This window comes from Vicugna pacos, chromosome 10, assembly GCF_048564905.1.
Source record: "Vicugna pacos chromosome 10, VicPac4, whole genome shotgun sequence".
Lineage (NCBI taxonomy): Eukaryota > Metazoa > Chordata > Mammalia > Artiodactyla > Camelidae > Vicugna > Vicugna pacos.
This window is the reverse complement of record NC_132996.1, coordinates 34,732,933-34,759,122: the sequence shown is the minus strand read 5'-3', so window position 1 is coordinate 34,759,122 and position 26,190 is coordinate 34,732,933. Positions and strand designations below refer to the sequence as shown.

The 26,190-nt window shown below is 33.5% G+C and overlaps 1 protein-coding gene across 2 annotated transcripts in view; it reads right to left on the bottom strand.

Annotated features, from left to right (window-relative positions):
- Nucleotides 1-26,190, bottom strand: part of USP47 (ubiquitin specific peptidase 47) — a 112,406-nt gene that overhangs the window by 58,676 nt on the left and 27,540 nt on the right. For both annotated transcript variants that reach the window (XM_072969509.1, XM_006203535.4), the window contains exons 2-4: nucleotides 5,429-5,632; nucleotides 2,667-2,780; nucleotides 1,111-1,249 (exon numbers count right to left, since the gene is read on the bottom strand). In XM_072969509.1, the coding sequence (XP_072825610.1) occupies nucleotides 1,111-1,249; nucleotides 2,667-2,780; nucleotides 5,429-5,632 (457 nt within the window). The remainder of the gene's footprint in view (nucleotides 1-1,110; nucleotides 1,250-2,666; nucleotides 2,781-5,428; nucleotides 5,633-26,190) is intronic.

Below are 26,190 nucleotides of genomic sequence, written 5' to 3'. Positions count from 1 at the left end.
AATTAGAGAATCACTACATTATCCAGCATTAAGAAGCAGCTTTATATATCTTCTAGTATCTGAAATAGAAGATAATTTTACATTATTTTATTGGTAGTTTGCTGCAAAAAGATGTATTGATATAAATGATCCTAAATATCAAACATGACCAACCTTTTCTATTTCCAGAATAAATACACCATTAAGAGTGCACAAATGACTAGCTATGAGGAAATTATTCTAGATTTCAATCATCAAATACAATAAATGGAAGATTACAGATCACATTAAAACAAAATCTGCAATATAATTCTATAGTTTTCTTTTTATACTAGATATTTTAATGTAATATTTACAATCATCTCTGTTTTGAAGTTCTAAGGGTAAACATTCTGAAGCCATACCTAGCATGAAACACCATTAACTAGCTGTACAAAGGCTTCTCTGAGCCCTAGTATCCATTTCTTTTAATGTGAATACTACCTAGCAAAAATGTTTGTTTTAAGATGAAATAATATGTAAAAGTATCCAGATTATATTTTTTGGCAATCAATAAATCATATATAAAAAATATAAAATTGCATAAAACAATTTCACTAGCTCAATAAACAGAAAAAAATTTCAGAAATATAGACGTAATCATATTCAGAACAAAGCTAACAGAAATTTTAAATTACACGCTTAATTTCAAACATGTGATTATATTAAACCAGAAGGTAACACAGTAGGCCTAACAAAATAAGCCTGGCCCATCTGTTCCAAGTGGAAGTATCTCCTGTAGTCTATTCTAATCCATATGGAGATAACATTCCTTTCAGAGGAAGTCAACTTCAAAAACTTAAGATTAAATTCAAAATAGAAAATTATCAAAGAGAAAAGTCTTCTTTCAAAATCCATTATTTAGTATTTTTTACTTTATTACTAAATAGTGGCAGTAACAATACAATAAAAATAACAGTGGGTTGAGGGAAAAGGAACCACATTCTTGTTCTAACTTTGCTTCTGCTAACTAGTGATCTTGCTCTGAGTCTCAGCTTTCTAATCCATAAAATGAGAACTCTAAGATTACTCTGGGTCTAAAGCTCAATGATTTTATGAAAATATAACAACAACAATAATAACAAATCTTACCAGTTTCTGATTTATTCAAAATAGATGAATAGGAGTAGCTTTGGCTGACATAATCACTGGTAGAGCCCACAGAACCTTCTCTTGGAAGTGGACCTATAAATTTGTCATGCACATTGTCATCCCCAGCACTGGAATCCTCCTAAAATGCAGCATAACCAATATTTACTGAATGGTAAATGATGCTGAAACAATGAAAAAAGATATACTAATTGCTGAGGAAAAAAAAGATGAGGCATTACTGGTACCACCAAGACATTCAAGTACATATCCTCATTATTTCCTGGAGAAAGGTTGAAAGATGCCCAATATAAAACACTTTGGAGAGGTGCTTATGCTTCCTTCCAAAGTTCTTACTTTCTCAATTTCTTTCAATTCTTTTTCAAATTTTGTTTACATGAGAGAAGGAGATATTTGGTACTAATAAATCAAAATACAACTGTGAACTCCTTGATGACAGAGTCTGTCATTCATTTTTATATCATCCTTGCTAAGAAGGACTGGAAGGCAGGGGATACTCAGTAAGTGTTGAATGGAATGGATAGTTTTCTACTGATATTATAATAATAAGAAACTTCCTATTAATGAGAAAGATGTCAAAAGGAGTAAGGGATATAAAATCAGCATAAGCAACTAAGCCAGAGCTCAAGAGTAATTAATATGCATTTTGAAGCATAAATTCCCAAATTAATAGCTAATCTAGTTTAATATCACCCAGACTAGTCAAAAATCTCATGATGTGATAAAAATAAATGATGAGATTAAGGAAGGTCAGAACATATTCTGGTATTGCTTCAGTATGGATGCCCTGTGTTTAATTACTGTCTACTGTCCAGAGAGGCATTCTAATACACAACAGACTTCTAAATGACAGCATCAAACAGAAGAACTTTTCCTGAGGAAAGTTTCTGAAAAGTCCATAAACTCTGTGAGCCTTAGTTTCCTCAGTCTGTAAAATAGCTAGGTAAATCAGACCAAGTTTTTTCAATGAATGCCTCAAATTGGGAGTTACTGGATTCGATGATCACTAAGGCCACTGAACCAGGAAGGAAAGCCTATTGAAATACCAATTGTAGCAAACACTGAAAAAACAGAAATAAAGTATATAATTTAGAAACTAGTCATCCCAAAAAGTGAGGTGGGAGGGTGGGGAGTGGGAGCAAAAACGGCAGGGTACGTAATTCTGAGGGGGTCTGTTTCCCTACAGAAATACAAAAAAAAACCTGGGCAAAACTGCCAAAGATTTACAGCAACCAAGTAAATGTTTAACCAAAGAAAAGGCCACTGAAACACAGTAGGAGATCTTATCCTAGACCCACCCCCATCTCTGTTGTAGTGTGAGTCCCAGAATGGCAAAAGACTATATATACACAAACAACAGTGCTATGGATGCCCAGTATAATCATGTTAACATACATACTTAAACCAACAGAAAACAGAAAAATAATTTATTATACATAAATTACAAAACATCTCTCTCCTCCTTCCTTTGGAAAATTGCTTCCCAATAGGTGACAGTGCAGAAAAATTAAGAATATAAGACTTTCTAAATAGTTTACCAGCAGTATTTGAGGCTGTTCACCATCTTTATCTGTCAAATGCAGAAAGTTCTTCTTTCCTGGCTCAAAATTAGCATCAAGAAGAGACTTGTCACTGGTATGATCCAGTGGAGCCTACAGGCATAAAATAAAATGTCTCAGATTATAAGCAACATTAATTGTAATAATAAAATACAAATAATATATAAATAGATACATATCTACCAATGTAAATAGATTCATATCTACAATTACTAGGTTCAAACAGTATTTTTTAAAATGAAGTCTGGAAAATTCCGTTAATCTAGGCTTGGAATTAACTCATCTATTCATGAACTGTATGGCTAAACCGAGTGACAGGGCATATACTGACAGGTATTCCAGATGTTCATATTTCCCAACATCTAAAAAACTGAAGGAACATTAAATACCACACAAATAAATAATTATAAACATTTGCATTTTGATGTTCTTTAAAATGTAGGCAGTACAGTATTCAATGGGTTTTCATGAAAAGCAATTAAAGATTATTTTATATAACTAAAATTGTAAAACACATGTTTTGATATAGGAATATAATGAGAATTCCCACATAAGGAAACACACTAAGCAACCCAACACAAATAATACACAATATAACAAAATGGGCACCTTCAGAAAGACCCCTGAAGGAAAAGCCTGTCCTAAATACTGATACCTATTTCAAGTCCACTGCTAAGATCTAGAGAATCCCGGTAGAGATAGAAGCGATAACTCCTTTGAAAATTAACTATCTAACATATTTAGTCTTTACCTCTTTTATCTGGTAGACAATTTAAACCCTGGCTGTCACTCTAACACACTCTAGTTGGTGGATGATCTTCGGGCAGGAACCAGATCTCTCAGGATCTCTTAGGCATAAAAGATCAGATGATATAGCTAGAATACACAGAGGTTTTACCTCAGTATATGTGTCTGTTATGTATGATATGGTAGGTAGATAAATGAATTAGGTTTTTAGAGAAGCACACACACAGGTCAAAAAGTATACTTGTAGAAATGTCCAGGGGCCAAATAAAAACACAGAAATTGAGTACTTAAGAACAGTCATGGCTGAAGAAAGAAGAATAGCTATTCCTGGCATACTGCTATTTGAAACTACTGCAGATGTTCATTTCAAAAACATTTTTTGAATGCCTAGGGACAATATCTATGGAGGATATAAACCTAATACTACAAGGTCCCAGCCATCAAAATACTTACCTTCTATCAAGTGAAAAGACACAAATAAATAGCAACTATAGTAAAAAGAGACTATGATGAATGGCATAGCAGAAGAAACAGTGCAATAGGAGGACCGAGAGAAAGGTTACTCTTAAAGTGGCATGAGGAAACACCAAGTAAGGCTTCTTAAAAGTAAAAGAAATAGGACTTAGGCAGACATACATGACTGTACAGAACTATCCTTTAAACTGAAAAAGTGGCAACGATAGAAGTTACATGGTAATGTAAAAGAGAGTATTCAAAGTTTCAGATTAAATATTGGGTCTCTTTGTATAACTTGTTGGGTCATCAATTTCACTAATAAGTTTCAGAGGTGGGAAGTTGGCTAATTTAAAACACTAGTTCTGTATTTTAAAAAACCCACAAATACATTATGGAATAGAAGGCAAAATATCATACTCTTAACAGCAAACCAAGCAACACAAACACCTTTGATTCTTCTATAGAGCGAATTACTACCATGCCCTCCAAATATCATAGGGATACACATTCAATTTTGTTTGCCATTACTTTCCTGGAAAACTTAAGAGCAGCAATGGTATAGGACAGGAAGAGGTAACATAAGCAAAAACATGGAAATAGAGAAGTATGAAGTTCTGTGTTAAGAAAATAAATTACTCCAATATCTCCAAGTTAAGATTACAAAGACTTAAAGGACCAATTGTCTTGAATGCTAATCTATGGAATATGATTTTTAATCAGTGGGCAATGATCAGTCATTAAAGGTTTCTAAACCAGAAGGGGACAAGAGTACTATGATTTAAGATGACTAAAAACCATTCTAACAATCATATACATGGTGAATTAGGACTGAAAGACAGGAAAAAGAAAAGACTCTTAGAGTACTATTATAATGTTAGAGATGAGCTCTAACTCAACAGTCTCCTTTGCCACTCTCCCATGCAAAATTGACCAATGCCTCCTTTTTGCACTCATAGCAAACACAAATAATACAGTACTTGTTAGTGTAATTATTTTTAGATATACCTGCCTCTACAACTTTACTGTGAGATCTCTGAAGCAGAACTCATGGTATCACCAACTTTCCTGATCAGGGTTTTACTACTCTATCTGGTACATAATCTCTATTAATACTAGGGTGTAATTCCTATATTCCTTTTTCTATAAACATTTTTTCTTCTTTGCTAAAAGTTAGATTATAAAATACATATGATTTTATATCCTGCCTCTTTCATTTAAATGTTTAAGATGAACACCATTCCATTCAGTAAATGTTGGAAAATTTTCGGTTGATGACAGTCATCCTACATAAATTTAAAAAACTAATGAAATGACACTGTGCAATCTTTAAGATAATCAAATATGGAATCCAGAATGAAGGCAGAGAAAGGGATGACGAGGGTTCCAATTACTGAGTTGCACACAGGCTCTTAATATTTATTATAGTTTTGCTTATATTAAAAAGGATTCCAGGACTTAATATACTCATTAATAACAACAATAATGACTATAATATTATTAGCAACTTAAGAGAAGATTCTTTCAGTCTAGAGTTTTACCATATCAGCAGTATTGATTCCATTTCCCCACACCAAATCAAAGGTTCCATTTATGTAGCCCACTTTGTTGGCCACATCTTCAAAGAGCTTTCTGAGTGGAGTAGAAGCTGGTAAATTTAAAGTGATCCGTTCATTCACTGTCTTTGAATTAGTAGTATCTTGGATTATACATAAGACTCTAGGTTCTTCAGCAGCATTTTCTATCTGAAATTAAGAAAAAAAACAAACACCAAATATTATTTATCTTTAAAGGAAAACAAACTATAAATGTTTTCTATTAAATGCAAAAAACCTACAAAATATTATTTTTTCCGTGCTAATATTACTGCTTTATGTCTGAAATACATGCTACTGAATATGCCAAACATATAAAGCACCATACATGTTTATTTGGAAAAACTGGAACATATTTAAGAATCAACCATCGTTCTTGTGGATACCTGCTTTCACCTTGTAAGGCTGTAAACCAACAGTCACCAAGCCCATGAAGACAGTATACTTGAGCAATTTTCAGTTGAATGTAACAAAATCTGATCCTTAAAAATGTGTCACTACTGAGCTAGCACAGTCACATCAAGTATTTCTGGATTTCCTGATAAAACAGAAAGGGAACTATGTAGAAACGCAATGAGGACTGTCAAAGACTGCAAAATCCATACTAAAGGACATGCGCGATCAGGTGTCCTGACCTTTTACACTGTCGTATCCATAGACAAAATACCCAAAAGCCCCGTTTATCAGTGTGTTAGAAGTTGACAAGCCTATCCAAACAGATTGGCCAGCAGAGTAAGGAAAAGCAAGGAAAACAACTTTTCAATTACCCATATATAGGGTCACAAATCCTCTTTTATTCTTTTTTCATCTAGTACATGAATTAGACAAAAAGTTTTTTAAAGGAGACTTTCTCAAAGAAGCTATCCCTTCCCTTGAGCTGTTAAAGGACACTTCCTTTTTCCTATTTTCCATAAGGGTAGCAGGCTACATCAGACAATTCAGTGAAAGAAGTTCTTTCTCTCCTTTTCCTGTAATACCCAACTCAATGAATGGTACCATCATCTACCAGCTGTTGAAACCAGAGAGCTGAGCAACTTCTTCATCACCTCCTGCTTCTTCACTTCACATAATCACCAAATTCTATCATTTCTACCTTCTGGATACCTCTTAAACTATCTTCTTTCTCTTTATTCCTGCCTGTAGCAATCAGAATCTTACACTACAATTATGGCAAAACTTTTTCCAATCTTATCTTCCTTCAATTTAGAATAGTATTTCAATATGCAAACCTGATTATGAAAAAGTCAAGGGCAGCAGTGATTTATTTGAGGGACCTCTCACCAGCTCCGTAACAGGCTTTGCAGAAACATGAACTGTACAAACTGGAGCTGTATACAAGTATGTATTTATCCTTCTCTCTTTTTTTTAAGACACGATATTATCAACCCTAACCTTTTGTTGCTTCTATATTATCCATTTTCGAGTAAGAATTGTTATTACGTTATCATTGACTAGTACTGAAAACAGGACAGCCACAGGTTTTGTTTGTTTGTATGGTGGGGTTAATATAATCTGTTTCTGCCATATACAATTTTGGGTTTGTAAGAGATTATTTAAAGTTACTCCAATTAGTTTAGAACAGAAATAAGTTGCTATAAAAGAATAGCGTTTAAAAAAGATTAGCTAGAACTATGTTTCAGACAAATCAAGATATTTAATTACCAATAATCTAGTTAAAAACAAAACATAAATTTTTTATAAAAATAAAAAGCATAACAAAAAAATAGCAAAAAAGTCTTCATCTATAAACTTAAAGCGTTGTAGTAACACTTATAATAGATGGTTTTACACATTTTAATCTCAAACTGAGAAACATAAAGTAGACTTCTTTGAAACTGTTTACAGTAAAAGAATGAGCAATTCAAAATAAATTTCAATTACAACAGTTGAAGCATAGTCGATTTACAATGTTGTGCTAATTTCTGGTGTACAACATAGTGATTCCCTTATATATATCACCATTCTTAATGTGTACTGCTGTGTCAGCACTTCTGATTTCTGAATTCTTAGGCAGGGTCCTGTTCCTAGGACCATTGCCTCCAATGTATCTGAAGCTTTAAAATCTGGCCTCTGCAGTGTTTTTCACCTGGAAAACTTTTACCTCTGGAAATACCCTATTGAAACTATGAAAGTGTATCTTTTGTAATTTAGGTGGGGAGGGTATAGTTCAAGTGGTAGAGTGCATGCTTAGCATGCATGAGGTCCTGGGTTCAATTCCCAGTACCTTCTCTAAAAATAAATAATTAAAAAAAATTCATTCTATCAATTTTATTTTACTGACCTTTAGGCTAGACTTCATTTTTTTGGAAACGAAATTATGATTGATTAATTTACATAAAACTACTTTATACATTAATGAATAATTTTTCAAACTGTTAAAAAAACAAAGTCTGAAGCTGTGATCATTGGGATTCGTGGGATATGGTTTGCTCCTCTATCACTTGCTTCACAATTTCTGCCAGTTTTAGTCGATCTACTTTATCTCTGAATCCACGACCATTCTGGCTAAAGCTTTGCAGAGTATCTCTTTGGAGTCCGCATTCTTGGTTATACTTCCTAGCCTCCTGCACTACTTCACTCAGCTTCTCGTCTTCATTCTCTCCAACCTGTGGGAGAATACACTGAGCAATCGCATCTCAGAGCTTTTTCTTAGCTCCATTCTCATGGTAGGCTAGACTTCAGAAGTAACTGTGTGATGAATACCTGTTAAAACTTTGTACACTTTTCTGTTTCCTTAAGATTCCCATAGAAGAATTTCTGAGGCCAATCACATACTACTCTTGAATTCAACTCTAGGATAATTTAAATAAAAACAAAAAGCTTTGATCTTCTTTAAAGCTCTAAGGTAGTCACATGTAAATCCTATTACTTTACACTCAACTGTGTGGCCCATTTTTTAGTCCTAATTTAATCTATGTGCCTATCATCCATGAACTACATCCACTTTAAAAATATTTTTTATTTTCTTAAAATTTGTATATTTAATATTAACTATATTTTAATATTCTGCATGCACCTCTTTACATATAATCAAGTGTGGCCAAACTAAAAATAATGTTCAAATTGATCATAACTTCTACGTAACCCTGAGAAATAAACGTGTTACAAGAAACAGTTAATTTTTAACACAAATTTGCAACATTAATTGATTTTTTAACACAACTTTACAGCATCAAATGAAAGTCACTTCTACAGTAGCATCAAGGTAATCTCTGCATTTTTAAAAATCTTAATTTCTTGTAACAACATATAATGGAAAAAAATCTGAAAAGAAAAAATATGTATGTATGGGTATGTATAACTGAATCACTTTGCTCTACACCTGAAACTAACACTGTAAAGCAACCATGCTTCAATAAAAAATTTAGAAAAAACAACAACAAGCAGTCTTAAGACCCCACTCCACCCCGTGCTTCTCAGCACCTTTCTTAAATTCATTCAAGAGACTGCCTTCAGGACAAACAAAAACAGATTTTGTTTTTTGCATTTTTTAAGTGGTGCTAAAAATTCATGCTTTCAACAGATATTTAGAAATGGCCAAAAGTGATTTCAAAATATTTTATGTACCATTTTGGGTCACAATTGATACAAAATGTAAGCACTAAGGAATTTCTTTTGCATGTCTTAGAGTTTTGTTCTGAAGGAAAAATTAAGAGTTCCAAAATCATTCTAGATATTTTAAAACATACTCTAATCTTACAGTAAATTATTTTAAGTAGAAAATTCAGTGTGTACATATATATATATACACACACACATATATAGCTTATGAAATACTTTATTTAAAATAGCTATATTTATGCTATTCTTCATACATATTTTAAACTAAGACTATATGTTAAACATTGTTATCATGGTAAAATATGTATAGAATATACAGAGATATATATTTGTATTAGTTGCATAACATTGTAACACTACAAGAAGATCTGCCTTCATTTTAAGTTTCAGGACAAGGTATGTGGTTAAAGGAATAGACATTTATATGAGGTCACAAATAAAGTACTGCGATTCAGCTCTCATCTTCTTTCTATAAATAAAAGAACAAGAATGTAAAAAAAATTGGGGGTGAGGAGGTAACTAGGTTTATTTATTAATTTTTTTTAATCAAGGCACTGGGGAGTGAACTCAGTGGTACAGTGCATGCTTAGCACTCTACCACTGAGCTATACTCGCCCTCCCCCTAAGTTTTTGTTATCACTATTGTCAACACTAATTATACAGAGGCAAAATCTCTTTCCTTCCCCTGCCTCCCAATTTGGGAACTAATAAGAAAAAAAATTGTTTTCAATTCTAAGATTTCATCAATAAGGTGTTTCATTATGCTTTTAAATAATTTTATTATGCTTTTCAAGAAAAAAATAACTCTACAATGTTATATTAAACATATAGGTTTATAAAATGTTTAAATGTAAAACAGTATTTCTTAGAATTGGGAGAATAGACTAACCTTCCTTCTTAATTTCCTGCAGTTCTACCCTGACTGATCTTACTTATGCCCAAAGCGAAAAACATCATCTTGAGGCGAATTAAAGATGGCTAAAAATTCTTTACCACTTTTTGCTTTTCCTCTTCCCATGAACCTGGGCTGGCCTTGTGACCAGCTAGGACCAACAGAATGTGACAGAAGTGAAATTGTATGATTTAAAGCAGGAAACTTTTGCTTTTGCACCTCTTGGAATGTTCCCTCTTACAAGCCAGCCATGCAAAAGAAATCCATTTACCCTGGGACCAACATGTTAAAACTTTATCAACCCACACAGACAGAAAGTGTCCACTTAGTGGAGCACTGGAGTGCCTGGTAAGTGAGAAAAGCCTTCTTGGACATTCCATCCAAAGCCAGTCCCAGACAAATGCAGCCAAGTAATAATCCCAGATGATGCATGTGGAGCAGAAAAACTGTCTGGCTGAGCCTTTGTCCAAATCCTATCCAACAGAAATGTGAGCAAATAAACTGGTCATTTTAAGCCACTAAGTTTTGGGGTAGGCTGTTCCATAGCAATAGACAACAAAAACATATCTAAATATACTTAAGCACAGGCAAGAGCTAGTTGGGAAGAATGGAGTGATGACGGTATTAGTAGTGGGAGGTGAGTGTCTGTTTAGATACTACACCCAACATTAAGGTAATGCATCTGAACATACATCATAATTTAGGGAAGGGAGCACAATTTTTGAGTCAAAAAAAGTTCTATGATGTATTGGAGAAAACCAGTAAGAGCAAACAAGTGCAAAGTTATAGAAAAGCCTAAAGGACGTCCCACTTGGGAAAACATTTATCTTAGGTGAGCTATTAGAGAGGCACAAAGTTCTCTACACAGAAAAACCTAGCCAATTACAAAAAAGGTATAAAGTGTAAAATTAAAACTACTTATTATATGGACAATTCGCAGCAATATTACACTTGTAAGAATAAGGGAAAGTCAACAGTAATTATTTTAACACTATATGCTAAGAGATTGGCCTGTTAGTGCTCACTGCAGAAACAAAGCTAGATTTGCTAGTAAAATTTGAAAAAAAGGAATCACTCAAAAAATAAAACAAACAAAAATGACAGTTTTATTTACAAAAGGTAAACATATTGGGATTAAAACACTGAAAACATATTTTTTCTTTCAAAGACAGGCTCAGTGCTAGGAACATCTAGAAGTGGTAGACACAGATGGTTCTTCTGTCTAAGGAATCTCAGAACCTATTAAAGGCCAGTGTGTCTCTTAAGTCATCTTGTCTCCTTTTCTTGACATTCCGAACAGTTCTAAGTTCAAATCTGAGTTCTCTGAAGTTAACATCATAATTTTTGTTTCACACAAAATATACTTCCTAGGTGTTTTGTATTAAAAAACACAAAACAAGGTGTATAATTGATATGTATATTTAGAATGGCATTAGCATGTAGAAAATGATTTAATATCAAAGTCCAAAGTTATCAAGATTAACATTTTTCTTAAAAAATTAATATGAAGGATTTTAAAGCATTACAAAGGGACTTCATCACCTCTAAATTTAATAGTCAACCCATTTTCTCTCAAGACTTTCTTCCTTTCAATGGTATTACAAATAATAATGTTATGGCTGCAAACTTACACACACACACTCAAAGTCCATTTTATCTACTTTTTGGTACAGGAACTGTTATGAGCTAAAAAATTAGGCCTTAGAACATTACCCTTCTGGTATTCACAGTTCATGGTTAATATACTGCTATAGATTAAAAAAGAGGATTGAAGCATTATGCTGTACACCAGAAATTGACACAACGTTGTAAATTGACTATACTTCAATAAACACATATATACAAAAAAAATTTTTAAGAGAATTGATGGTACAAATATTTTTGCTGATTTATTAAATTTATCAGCCTCATTCAGATGGTGCATTTTTACCTTAACAAGCAACAATTTCTGGGATAGTACTGGGGGTCCTAACTTACATAAAAAAAAAAGATTATTTTAAAGATCCTCCCTCTACGCCACTCCAACCTCCCCAGCAAACTATAATGTTATATAATTTTTTTCCTAAGTGGTCTCTTGCCAAGGATCACGCGGAGAGGACTAAAAGGGATTAAATAAAGAACCTTGAACTTGGAGGTAAAGAAACTCAAGGAAAATAAGCAAGGTTAAATGGGATGCTACATCACAGGAATGTTTAGGCCTGTAGTGCATGCAGGCTGCCAGGACGGTAACAGCTTTATTTCATTCTTTAAATAAGATTTCTGGGTTTTGACTCTAAATTATTAAATGACTTAATCCTAGCACTATTAATATTTCAGAAAATAAATGTATCAGTAAAAAACAGATAACCACCATTCCCAAAAGTCAAAACAAAGAGTTCCATAGTTTTTAACAAGTTTTCCACTTCATTCACTTGTTAACAACAATGGACATATATATTCACTTAAGGTGACTTCCTCATTATTAAAATCAGGTAGAAATAAAACAGCCAACAAGCATAAAACTTAAGACATGCCTTGTTATTAAATAAAAATACTAACATGCTGTTACTTGCTCTGCTGATTATCACACTAAAGCAATTACATCAGCAGTCTACCTGTAAAAATTTCTTCTTCATTTCATCAAAGATATTTTGTCTGCATCTCCAAAACACATCCTACGGTATATAAGAACAAAATCAATTACAAATTATTTCTTTAAAATAAAGAGGTAAGAGTGAAATGAGAACAACTAATCTAAAGACATTTTTGCAACAAAATATGTAAGAATTAAAGTATGACTAAATGAGAATTGCTCAAGAATTGTGTGTAAATCAAATATTCTAAGTCACTTATTTTCCCAGTTTTATTGAGATATAATTAACATGTAACACTGTAATAGTTTAAGGTACAAAACTTAATGATTTGATATATGTATATTTGCAAAATAACAACTTAGTGTGGTAATTAATTAACATCCATCAACTCAGTTACAAATTTTTTTCCTTGTGATGAAAACTTTTAAGTTCTATTCTCTTAGCAACTTTCAAATATACACTATTGTTAATTATAGTCATCAAACTGTATCTTACACTCAGAATTTACCTTATAACTGGAAGTTATTACCTTTTTAGCCACCTTCACCTATTTCCCTAATCCCCATCCCCTTCCTCTGGCAACCACCCATCTGTTCTCTGTTGCTATGAGTTCAGTTTTTTTAGATTCCACATATAAGTAAGATCATAAAGTATTTGTCTTTCTGTTTCCAAGTCACAAATTATTTTGAGAAGATTAAAGGAACTCTGCGAGGAAACCAAAAGATCCCTGATTTTGCTAGTTTATAAATTTGGATTTTTCATATGATATTCTTAAAGTAAAGCTGCTTAACATTGCTTCCTGCAGTTATTTTCTTTTAATATAAATATCTTCCGTATTGCAAGATAAGCCTACTTTAGCAATTAAGAAATACAGAAATATATAAAAGGAAATAAGGATAATCCATAATCAAGAGATAATCTCCTGAAAAATCTTGGTTTTATATTCCACACTTTTTCTGTACAAATTTTGTTTTCCTTCACATTCTTTAATTAATGAAAAGAGAGGCCAAAATACTGTTTTAAAAAGGTGCTTTTTAATATTCATTGTAGCTTGGATACCATTCTACATCAATATAAAAAAGTTATCTGCTTTTATAATAAAAATATATTTCTATTATAATAGTACTACATAGTTTTTTTGACAAGCAACTCTAAAATAACCTAGAGCAATTATTAACAATTTGATATACACCCTATCAGATCCCTCTACATTCTAAGCAAATATAGATTCTGTGCATAGATTATTAACCAAAAACGATCATTCTGTACACCATTATTTGAATTCTGCTCCTTTTCCTTCAATACTCACTCACCTTTCTGGGCCGAAACATTCAGTTTAAACACTAAAGTGTTCCACTATATAGGCAAACCATAATTTATTTAACTAATCTGCCTAACTAATCTGCTATTAATGGGCATTTAGACTTCTTCAAATTTTCACTACAGCTTTTTTTATTTGTACAATTTTTTCCCTGAAGATAATTTCACAAAGAAAGAATTACTAGATCAAAGGTTATGTACCCATTTTTAGGATTTTTTGATACATGATGCAGAAAAGTTCACTATCTTTTCCACAAATAAGAATTAAACTACAACTATTTCTCAAATACTGTTTTAGGTGCTGAGAAAACAGCAGTGAACAAAAGCCCCTGCCCTGAAGGAGCTGACAGTATATAGATGGAACTCAACCAAAAACAAATCTAAACTATAAGGTACCCACCAGCCTCAGAGTCTTTGCTTTTCTGTACACTGCCCCTGGGGTGTTCTTCCTCTAGACATTCTTACCTTCTTTTTTCAAGTATCATTTTGGTGGCTTTAAAATAGGTCCACAAAATTTTTGACACGCCTCCCAAGAAGAACAGAAGTCTAATTCCAGTCCCTTTCAATATGGGCCAGTCTTAGTGACTTCCTGTGATACACAGCATGACTTTCAAGGCTGGGCTAGAAAAGTTAACACAGCTTCCGCCTTGCTGTCTCTCAGATGCTCACCCTTGGAACCTGACCACTATGCCATGTAGGAGCCAAGCAGCCACATGGAAAAGTCATGTGTAGATGTTCCAGCCACAGCTCAAATGAGATCTCAGCTGGCAATCAGCACCAGCCAGCATTCCTATCGGGAAGTATTCAAATTATTTCAGCCCCTAGCCTTTCAGATGTTCCAGCTGATGCCTAGCAGAGCAGAAATAAGCTGTCCCGGTCCAGCTTTGCCCAAATTGCACATCCGTGAACAAAAGTCATTAAGTTTGGGGGCAGGCTGTTATAAAGCAAAAGATAATCTGAAAATAATCAATTTCTCAAACTGGTCCTCCTCTCACCATTCTATTTAAAATTGCAGTCCTCTTCATATCCCTTCCTTGCTTCAGGTTTCTGCATAGTACTCAGAGCCACCTGATGTATTTGTTTATATTCTACTTGTTTACTGTTAAATCCAAAAAATTTCCATTTTGGACTTAATTAAGTTAATTTGAATTTGTGATGTGATTAGCCCATCAGAGTTTTCTTTTGTTCAAAATGCTTATAGACATAATGAGCTAAATGTCATGCATATTTGTGAAGAAGCATCCTGGAATGAGAGGCACTCCTTGATCTTTATGAATGAAAGTTACTGTTTTGCCTTACTGCTTAATTTAATGTAGTAAAATAAAGCAGACAAAGTTTGAAAAAAACCAAACAAACCAGAACTTCCATTATGAGCCAAGATGAAATGGCAGACTGGATTACCCTGCCCACCTTAAACAACTATATATGAAATACATGAAACAATGGTTTCCAAATATTAACAGGTAACACAGGACAGTGATCAGAAACAAACAAGGTAAGCTACCTTCCAGTCTGCAGTGCAGGAAGAGAGAACCCAGGTAGAGATCAGCAATCTCCCTGAGTTAAAGAGATGAGGTTGGAAGTTCAAGTGGGTCAATTTGGCCAGAATTTACAGAGCAAAATAATGAACACAAGAAAGCTGTGCAAATAGCAAGCTCGAGACCTATAGTGATCCTCCTTGAGTATTCAGCTGAGTATTCATCAGCATATGCACGTGAAGAAACCATCTGAGGCAGGGGGAAGAACTACAGGAAAGAATCCCTGGAGTTCACTTCAATTCCCACCAGCCAGAATGAAAAAAAATCTAATACACAGGTGTCAGATAAGAGCACTCAGAAAAGTACTGTCTCAGTAGTGGGACCAAATTAGGCCTAGTCTAAAGGCTACTCTGGTTCAATCTTACAAAGCCTTCTAAAAGCAAGCCTCCACAGGATCAAGATGTTTGTAAGAAAATTAGCTTTATCAGAGAACAAAGATCAAGAATATTTATGGAAATAAAAAATACCCAGCACCCCTCAATGTAAAATTCAGTGTTTGACATCCATAGGCATGCACAAAAGTAGGAAATGATGACCCATAATGAGAAGAAAAAAATCAATGAAAACCAACCCAGAATGACACATGACAGAACTGGTAGGCAAGAATATAAAAGGTTTTAACTATATTCTATATTTCAAGAAGGTAGAGGAAAGTAAGTAAAGGAAAAATATGGAGGATATAAAAAAGATCCAACTCAAATTTCTAGAGATGAAAAGTACAATATCTGAGATGAAATATACAATGGGTGGGATTAACAGATTAGGTACCACTGAACAAAAGATTAATGCACTTGAAGACACAGCAAGGTAAACTATCAAAAATGAGATAGAGAGGAAAAATTTACACACACATAAAAGCAAAGTAAGTGGGACATCTTTTTTTATCAGAAACCAAGGAGGCCAGAAGGGAGTTGCACAATATTTTTCTGGTGTTCAAAGGAAATAACTGTTAACTCAGAATCCTATAAACCAAAAAAAAAAAAAAAAAAAAAAGTCCTTCAAGAATTATTACTGAATGCAAATTCATGTGCCCAAGTCACAGTGAGGCCAAACAAACGGAAATGCTGGAGTCTGGAGCAGAGAAAGGTTTATTGTAGGGCCAAGCAAGAAGAATGGGTGCCTCGTGCTCTAAATCCCTGAATTCCCCATGGGGAGAAGTTTTTATAGGGAAAATTCAGGGTAAGGGCTACAGAGTGTGTGGCTTTCCTCTGATTGTTCGGTGGTGAGGTAACAGGGAATGCTCTTGTGCTTAGCCAGAAGTTACCATCCTCCACCTGGGTAGGGGCCTTAATTCGTATAGAAGAACTCGGAAGTACTAATATGTATATTCCTTGATGAGGAACCTGTCCCATGGCTGCGCTATTGTTTCTTGACTGCTCCTCCTCTCTTTCTGCATTACCTCCCTTCGCTGACTAGGAACTGCTTGAATCTGCCCTTTGAAACTCAGGGAAGGTCAAGGAGGCTAAATGACGCCTATTTCCTATAAAGAAGAAAAGGGGGGAACACGGAAAGAATGTGTACCAGGGAGGGCCCAATGGGTTCTTCTGTTTCAGAATAACAAAGAAATTGCTTTCATAACCAAGCAGAATTCAAGACCTGCTTGGATAAAGGAAAGCTAAAAGAATTTGGCTCCAGTAGAACTACCCTAAAGGAATGGCTAAAGGAAGTTCTTTAAATAAAAAGGAAAAGAAAGAGGAAAAATGAAAGATTACCCTAAAATTAACTAAAACAATTAGACTTTCAGTTGATTTCTCAACAGCAAAAATGGAATCCAGAAGACTGAAGCATACCTTTAACGATCTAAAAAATAATAAACACTATTAGCCCAGAATGTTGCACACAGCAAAAATGTCTTTCAGGAATGCAAAAACAGATTTTTATGACCAGTAGATTCTCATTAAAGAAACCCTAAAAAAGGTATTTTCCTTCCTCTTCTTTACCAGTTTTTATGCTTAGGCACTCTTTTCCTGTCTAAGAATCTTTTCTAAGGGCTAAAATCCCTTAACATCTGTCCATAACCACATGAGAGAATTTAAGTGAGAAACACTCACTTGAGAAAGGTCAATTTCTGTAAAAGGTTTGTATCCTCATCATCACAAAAGGCTACAAAAGCTTGAGACATATGCTCTTAGAACTTCACTGAAAGTTCGTGACGGAAGAGAGGATATTTCCTCTTCTGTCTTCCTGCTTATATTACAGAAAGTTATATTTTGCAGTAACCTCTCAAAAAAAAGTACATGTGCAGAAAGAAAAGTGGTCCTAGAGGAAAAGTGATGAATTCTGATTTACCCATCTAGCCTGACGACACCGAGGCATATCTGATTTCTACTAAACAAGTACCACCATAGTGTCATAATCATGTGGTGCCATAATCATGCCCACCATGAAGAAAACTTTCTGGAAAAACCACCACCAGATCTAGGCATATGCAATGGGTAAACAATGAGTTCATATACTGTCAGCTAATCATAAACATGGAGAGGTTTTGCTTATCTAATATGGAATAGAGACTGTTCATGAATTCTAGCTTTAAAAAACCATATTCCCTCTCCTGAGCCTTGAGTCACATCCTCTGTACTGAACCTAGTTCCCTCCTTAATAGAAACATTTTGACTCAGTGTTTAAACCCAGATCCCAAAGTATTTATTTTGTCTTTAACAAAGGAGTGAGATACAAAAAGAAATGAATCCCTACAAAAGTTAATTCAAAATGAATTAAAGACCTAAATTTAAAGGCTAAAATTTTAAAACTATTAGAAGAAAACACAGAAGGAAAGCTTCATGAAACTGGATTTGGCAATGATTTATTGGATATCATACCAAAAGTAGAGACAATAACAACAATAACAAAATAGATAAATTGGACTTCATTAAAATTCAAATGTTTGTGCATCAAAGGACAACAGAGCAAAAAGGCAATCTATGGAAAGGGAGAAAATACATGCAAATCATGTATCTGTTAAATGATTAATATCCAGAATATATAAAGAATTCTAACAACTCTCCCAGAAATAAACCCACAGACCTATAGGCAATTAATCTTCAACAAAGGCGGCAAGAATATACAATGGAGGAAGAGACAGTCTCTTCAGCAAGTGGTGCTGGAAAAACTGGACAGCAGCATGTAAATCAATGAAGTTAGAACACTTCCTCATTCCATACACAAAAATAAACTCAAAATGGCTTAAAAACTGAAATATAAGACAAGACATGATAAATCTCCTGGAAGAAAACATAGGCAAAACATTCTCTGACATAAATCTTATCAATGTTCTCCTAAGGCAGTCTACCCAGGCAACAGAAATTAGAGCAAAAATAAACAAATAGGACCTAACTAAACTTATAAGCTTTGCATAGCAAAAGAAACAATAAGCAAAACAAAATGACAACCTACAGAAGGGGAGAAAAATATTTGCAAATGATGTGACTGACAAAGGCTTAATTTTCAGAATATATAAATAACTCATATAACAATAACAACAAAAAACCCAATCCAAAAATGGGCAGAAGATCTAAATAAGTAATTCTCCAATGAAGACATACAAATGGCCAATAGGCACATGAAAAAATGCTCAATATCACTAAAAATTATCAGAGAAATGCAAATCAAATAATGAGATATCACCTCACATCAGTCAGAATGGCCATCATTCAAAAGTCCATGAACAATAAATGCTGGAGAGGATGTGGAGAAAAGGGAATCCTCCTATACTGCTGGTGGGAATGTAGTTTGGTACAGCCATTATGGAAAACAGTATGCAGATACCTCAAAAACCTAAAAATAGACCTACCATGTGATCCAGCAATCCCACTTCTGGGTATACATCTGGAGACAACTCTAATTTGAAAAGATACATGTACACCAATGTTCACAGCAGCACTATTTACAGTAGTCAAGACACATGGAAGCAACCTACATGTCCATCAACAGATGATTGGATAAAGAAGTTGTGGTATATTCATACAATGGAATACTACTCAGCCATAAAAAGAACCAATTATGTATATGTTATCACAATTTTAAAAAAGTGAATAGCAAAGAATTATAAATATGTGGGTAAACTATAAACAGCAATGTCTTCTATGCTTAAAAATGAAAAGACAGAATTAGGATGCTCCTGGGGTCTCCCTCTGCTCCAGCCTTTAAGGCTGCTTGCTAGGATGTCGGTGCCCCATAACCCTGGACAGACTTGCACGATAGACAGGACAGTGTGACGCCTCTCATTCAGCAGAAAGTAGATACAGAAGAAGAGACCTTCACCCCTGTTTCAAAGATTTGTCATTGCCAATCTGTTAGGGGGAAATGTGGGGCCAACTGACGTCCTTCAAAGTACCTTCAAAGTCCAATGACCCTCATTCCTGGGCTCTCGGATGTCTGCCAGTGATTCCTCAACAGATAAAGTACATTCTTTACTGGGTGTGTTTGCCCTAACAAACTAATAGCCCTGGGTAATGCCTAATCCCACAATAGCTCAAGCTGGCTTGTTTCAGCCCACCTCATTAGAGTCATCACAGGGCACTAAACTTCTTACCTCACCTATAATCAATCAGAGACTTGTGCGCAAACCAATCAGGTACCTTGTGACTCTGTCTTATAAAAGACCCCAACAACTGGCTTACAGGCATCTCTCTGTGTGGTCCGCTGTTGTCTACGGCAGCGTAACCTAATAAACTCCTTTACTATTCACCTCAAAAAAGGGAAAAAAAAAAAAGAATTGTATAACAACTATACCATATAAGTGAGGGTGTTACTGGAATTACAGTAATCCTTACAGTATTCAAGAGGAAATTAAAGATAACTAAAAGTTTTACACTTTGGTAAGTGTACATATTAAATTATTTCAAATACACTTACACTAAAAGAATATACACAGTATATAACTTCCACACCAACAGAACAATTAAAGTGGAATGAAAAAATAATTTAAATCTAAAGAAGCCAAGAAAGAAAAGAAAAGAAAAAGAAGCAAAAATAATAGAATAGGTTAAATCATGTCCCCAAAGATATCAGGTCCTAATCCCAAGAATTTATAAATTTTACCTTCTATGGCAAAGACTGTAGATATGATTAAGCAAAGGATCTTGAGATGATAGATTACGCTAGATGTGACAGTTTTAAATGTCAAATAAAATAGCTCTGAAATAGACAAAGCAAAAACTGATAGCACAACGAAAAATAAACAAATCCAACATCTTAGTTTGAGATTTTAATATACATCTGTTGTTGTTGACAGATTTAACAGACCAAAAAAACACAAAAAATCAACAAAGATACAGAAAAACACACATCAAAATTAACAAGACTGATCCAACCGATACATGAAAAACTATACTTAACACCTGCAAATATACATTCTTTCAAAGCACACACAGAATATTTGTAAAAACTGACTTCATATTAGGTTTTATTATAAGCCAAGCTTCAACAAATTTCAAAAGACTAGTATCATATAGAACACTTCCACTATAATGCAAATGAATTAAATATCAATAACAAAAATATAAGTAGGAAAATCATATATAATTACAAAATTAAGAAACACTAATTCATGGGTCAAAGAAGAAAATAGAAGATATTAAGAATCAAACGATAATAAAAATGTATCAAACTTGTACAGCATACTGGGTGGGGAGGGGAAGCGGGCTTTTCTGCAAAATAGGTGAGTCTTTGTGGGACTAGGCAGAGGTGAGATAATGAAGAGTGAAAAGCCAGAAGAACTACAAAACCTAGAGCTGAAAAAATAGTTCTCTGCTACTAATGGTGTTTGGGGCTGTGGCTGGTCCCCAGAGAGCTGAAAACAAAACCAAAATCTGTTATCATGTAACTGAAGCACCAAAGGAGAAGAAATAAAAAGGTAAAAGCAGAAATTAATGAAATATAAAATAAAAATACTATAAAGAAAACTTTCATTGCCAAAAGCTGCTTCTATTAAACAACAAAACCTAATTAATTAATTAATTAATTAAACAAAACCACTGGTAAGATTAATCCCCAAAAAAGAGAAAACACAAAAACATTAAGAAAACAGGATGTAACTATTAGATACAACAAAGTAAAACATAAAAGAATGTCACAAGCAAATTTATGTCAACATATTTGAAAACATAATGGAATGGATAAACTTTCAGAAAAATAATACTTGTCAAACTCAAAGGAAAACAAAAGAAAACCATGATAGTCCTAAAGTTATTAAATTGAGTCAGTAGGTAAAAATCCTCCAATAACAACAGAAAAATTCCAGGTCTGGATGATTTTACTAAAGATTTTCCAAATATTCAAAGATAATACAATTTTTAGAGAAAATTTTCTCAGTTATAGAAAATGAAGAACACTCTAAATCATATTATGAGGCTAGCATGTGATATTAAACTCTAAAAAGATAACATAAGAAAGGAAAATTATAAATCAGTATCACTCACAAAAACTGTAAAAAATGTGAAACAAAGTACTAGGAAACTGAGTCTAGCAATGTATTAAAGCATAATATCACAACCAGGTTCATTTAACATTGGAAATGTCAATTTATATAATGCCACATATTAACAGATTAAAACAGAAAATTATGACAATACATATAATACAGAAAATGTATCTGAGGTGGGGAGGGTATAGCTTAGTAGTGAAGTGCATGCCTAGCATGCATGAGGTCCTGGGTTCAATCCCCAGTACATCCATTAAAAATAAATAAACTTAATTACTTCCCTCCTTCCAAAAAACCGAAACCAAACAAAAACAAAACAAAACAAAAAAGAAAATACATCTGAAAGTAAACATCTTTTCATGATAATGTATAACAAAATATGAAGAATATTTCCTTAACTTGATAAAGTGCAACTATAAAAACTTACAGCAAATATATTTAATAATGAAATGCTGAAAGCTTTCACTTTAGGAACAAAACAAGGGTGAACACCAGTCACTACTTCAAGTCAACCCTGCACCAGAGGAACAGTGCAATAAGCAAGAAAAAGAAAAGCAACCTAAATGGATTAAAAGTGCAGTCATTATACAAAGATGTCATGACTGTCTACCTAGAAAATCCAAAAGATCTTACAAATAAATTATTACCATTAACAAAAGCTTATCAAGGTTTCTATGTATTAAAAACCCAATAAACCAACAACAGATTAAAAACACAATGAAAATACTTACAATAGCATCTTAGAATATAAAGTACTCACGAGTACATCAAACCAAAAACTTGCAAGCCTTTTACGGAAAAACTATAACATCTCTTTTTAAGAAATTTAAAAAGGTCTGAATAAATGATAAGATAATGAAAGACGCAAAATGTTCATAAACTGGAAGACGATTTTGTAAAGAAGTCAACTCTCCTAAATTAATCTATAGATCCAATATAATTCCAATAAAAATTCCAACTCTGTGTATGTGTGTGTGCACGTGCATGTGTGTTCTGGGAGTGGAGGGGGGACTAAAGGGATGATTCTCAAATCTGTATGAATATACAAAGCTACAAGAATAGCCAAGACACTCCTGAGCAACAAAAAGTCTGAGGCATTTGTACCAGATATCAATAATTAATAAGAAGCTATAGATAGGAATTAAGATAGTGTGGTACTGGTGCAGCAAATTATCCCCAAAGCAGAACCAAACATATATATAGAAACTTTGATTAGAGAAAAGATAAACTTTTCAGTAAATGGTCTTGGGATAAGGAGATACACATAGAGAAAAACACACACACACATTTAGTGCATATCTGATAACCATACATTAAAAAACAAACAGTTCCAGGTGAATTAAAGACCAAAAGATGAAAGCCAAAACTGTTAAGTCCTTTAAAAGGTAATTATTATCTTTAAAATTTTAGAACATAAAAAAAATCTCAAGTTTATAAAAAGCACAAAAATGAAAAGAAAAACAGTGGTTAAGATCAGATCAAAGTAAAGCCTTCTTGATTTTACAAAATTAAAAGGGTGAAAAAATAAGAAACAAACTGGGAAAGGACATTTACATCAATTGTAACAAAGGCCTGGTATCCCCAGAATAAAAGGTAAGTTCCGTAAGTCAGTAACAAAAAGAGAACCCAATAGAAAAATGGACAAAGATATTGGCCGTTTTCTCCTATTCTCCATGAATAAGAGATTCTTAGAAAAGAATGATAAGCTCACAAAGAAAAATTTTAAATGTACATTATTATTAGTAAGTGAAAAAGATATACTTCAAACCAAGAACTTTCACTCACTGTTAATGGAAATGTAAACTGATACAACCTTTTAGGAAAAGTTTGATATTACCTATAAATCTGAAAATATGTTTATTCCACAATCCACCAATCTCACCACTAAGAAAATCTAACCATTTATCTACCTATCTGACAAACCAACCATCCATCCATCCATCCATCCACTATCTCCTAGAGAAACTCTCGCCCCAGGTAACAAGAGACATGTACAGAAATACTTATAGTACCATTGTTCAAAATAGCACAAAACTGTAAACATCCCAAATGAGCTTCCATGGATAAATAAACCGTAATATATTCACAGAGAAGAAGTTCATATAACAGTGAAAAAGAATGAACTACTGTTATGTACCATCAACATGCATGTATCTCAAAACCAAAAGTGAAAGAGTTAAGTCACAGCAAAATACATGCCACAGACCAACACCCACAAAATGATTCTACTTGCATAAAGTTCAAAAATACAAAAAACTAACCATTTTATTCTTTATGAACATGGTTTATTGTGGTGAAACAAAAAAAAAACTGTTAATATATTATCAAAAATTAAGAATGTGGGGGTGGGTATAGCTCAGTGGTATAAGCTTAGCATGCATGAGGTCCTGGGTTCAATCCCCACTACCTCTCTTAAAAAATAAATAAAATTTAAAAAGGTTAATCTTAAAGGGAAAAAAAAAAGATTCAAGAGGAAAAAATTAAGAATGGGGGCAGAGGCAGGGATACAATTGAAGAAGGATTTATTAAGGATTTCTGTTCTACTGGTAATGTTTTATATCCTGGAAAAGATGAGCAAGTAATTATTTTATTTTGATTTAAACTGTACATATTCATTCACTGTTTTGTATGCATCCTACACATCACAGTAAAATGAAATCAAAATGGGAAAAAAGCACAGATGACTAAGCATCAAAATTAATTCACTAAGATTAATGCATATCTTATTCTTGATAGTATTAGATTGATATATCAACAAATATGAAAACCAGAAAGTATCGTGATATTAGAAAAGTGCATTTAATAAAATCATCTATAACACTGATATACATAAAATGACAAAAATGTGCCTACAGAATTATAACTCTTAAAATTATGCCAAAAGATTACCTATCTTTGGCCCATTTTAAGTGTTTAGACAAAGTTATGAAAAAAAGAAAAAAAAGATGATCAAATTTAAAGAAGAATCTAAGGAGCAGTTTAGTACAATAAACTATCAATTTCAAAACTACCTCAATAGACAGAACCAAAACAAATATGACATTTACTGACAAGGGAAAATATCCCATATATATTGCTAAGAAATAATGCTGGCCTTAAAACAAGAAACACAGTAACATTTTTTAAAAAATCTGTATTGGAAAGGAAAAGGAGGAGAAATGTACAAAATAAAAGAATTACATCAAAGTATTAACAGTATTGTCTTTGAGGGGTAGAATTAGAGGTGATTTTTTTTTCCTTTATGCCTTTCTAGGACTTCTAAGTGTTTGGCACCACACTGACATTTTTTTAAATTTTTAATTTAATTAATTAATTTAGTTAATTAATTAATTTTAAAATTGGGGCACTGGAGATTGAAACCAGGACCTTATACAGGCTAAGCAGGCACTTTATCACTGAGCTATATCCTCCCCTCTATCACACACTTATGTTTGTTTTTACAATTTAAATGTAAACAGTAAGAAAGAATCTTGGCAAATTTAGGTAACTCCCATATAAAGTAAAAATGTTTTAAGTGTTAGTCTACTCCTACACTCTCAATCAAGAGATCAAACAACCAAGAAATATTCAATAAGATACAGTAAGAAAAAATGAAAGTAATTTGCCTGGGGCAGTGCATCAAAACTGGGGAGACTTCAAGGACTACATTCCTAGCGTGCACAGCAAATAGCATGATGAGTCTACAGAAAACAAACAACAAAACCAGCAAGATCAAAATCCAGTAATATTCATAGACGTTAACATACAGATAATGGGCAGTTTGAGAGTAGTACCTAAGAAAATAGTTGAAGGAACTAAGGATATCTAAAATAGAGAAGGCTTACGATAATAAACTTCAACTTCTAGGATTCCTCTACTTCATATAACACATATTTGGAAAAACAGAGGGCAGAAAAAAGGCTAGAAGCCTTTAAAAGGAAATTAAAAAGAAGATATCCATCTAGATAGTAGTTAAAAAGAATTAATGTCATTTGCAGCATTAGAGCTACACACAGTATCTTTAAAATATCTAATACTTTCATTTCTGGGACAAGAGCGAGTGTATGAGGGGGAAAGGGTTGGGGGTGAGAAGGGACAGACCGGGATTTCAAAATGTAGAACAGATAAACAAGGTTGTACTGTGTAGCACAGGGAAATACATACAGGATCTTGTGGTGGCTCACAGCGAGAGAATGTGACAATGAATGTATGTATGTTCGTGTATAACTGAAAAATTGTGCTCTACACTGGAATTTGACACATTGTAAAATGACTATAACTCAATAAAAAAAATGTTAAAAAAAAAAAAGAGGAGGGAGTGTATGGACTTCTCCCTATTCCTCCGGCTAAATACAACTGAAAACATTATGTATAAAACAAAGGTAAGAAGACATTGGAAGGTGGAGACGAAGCCGACTGACTAG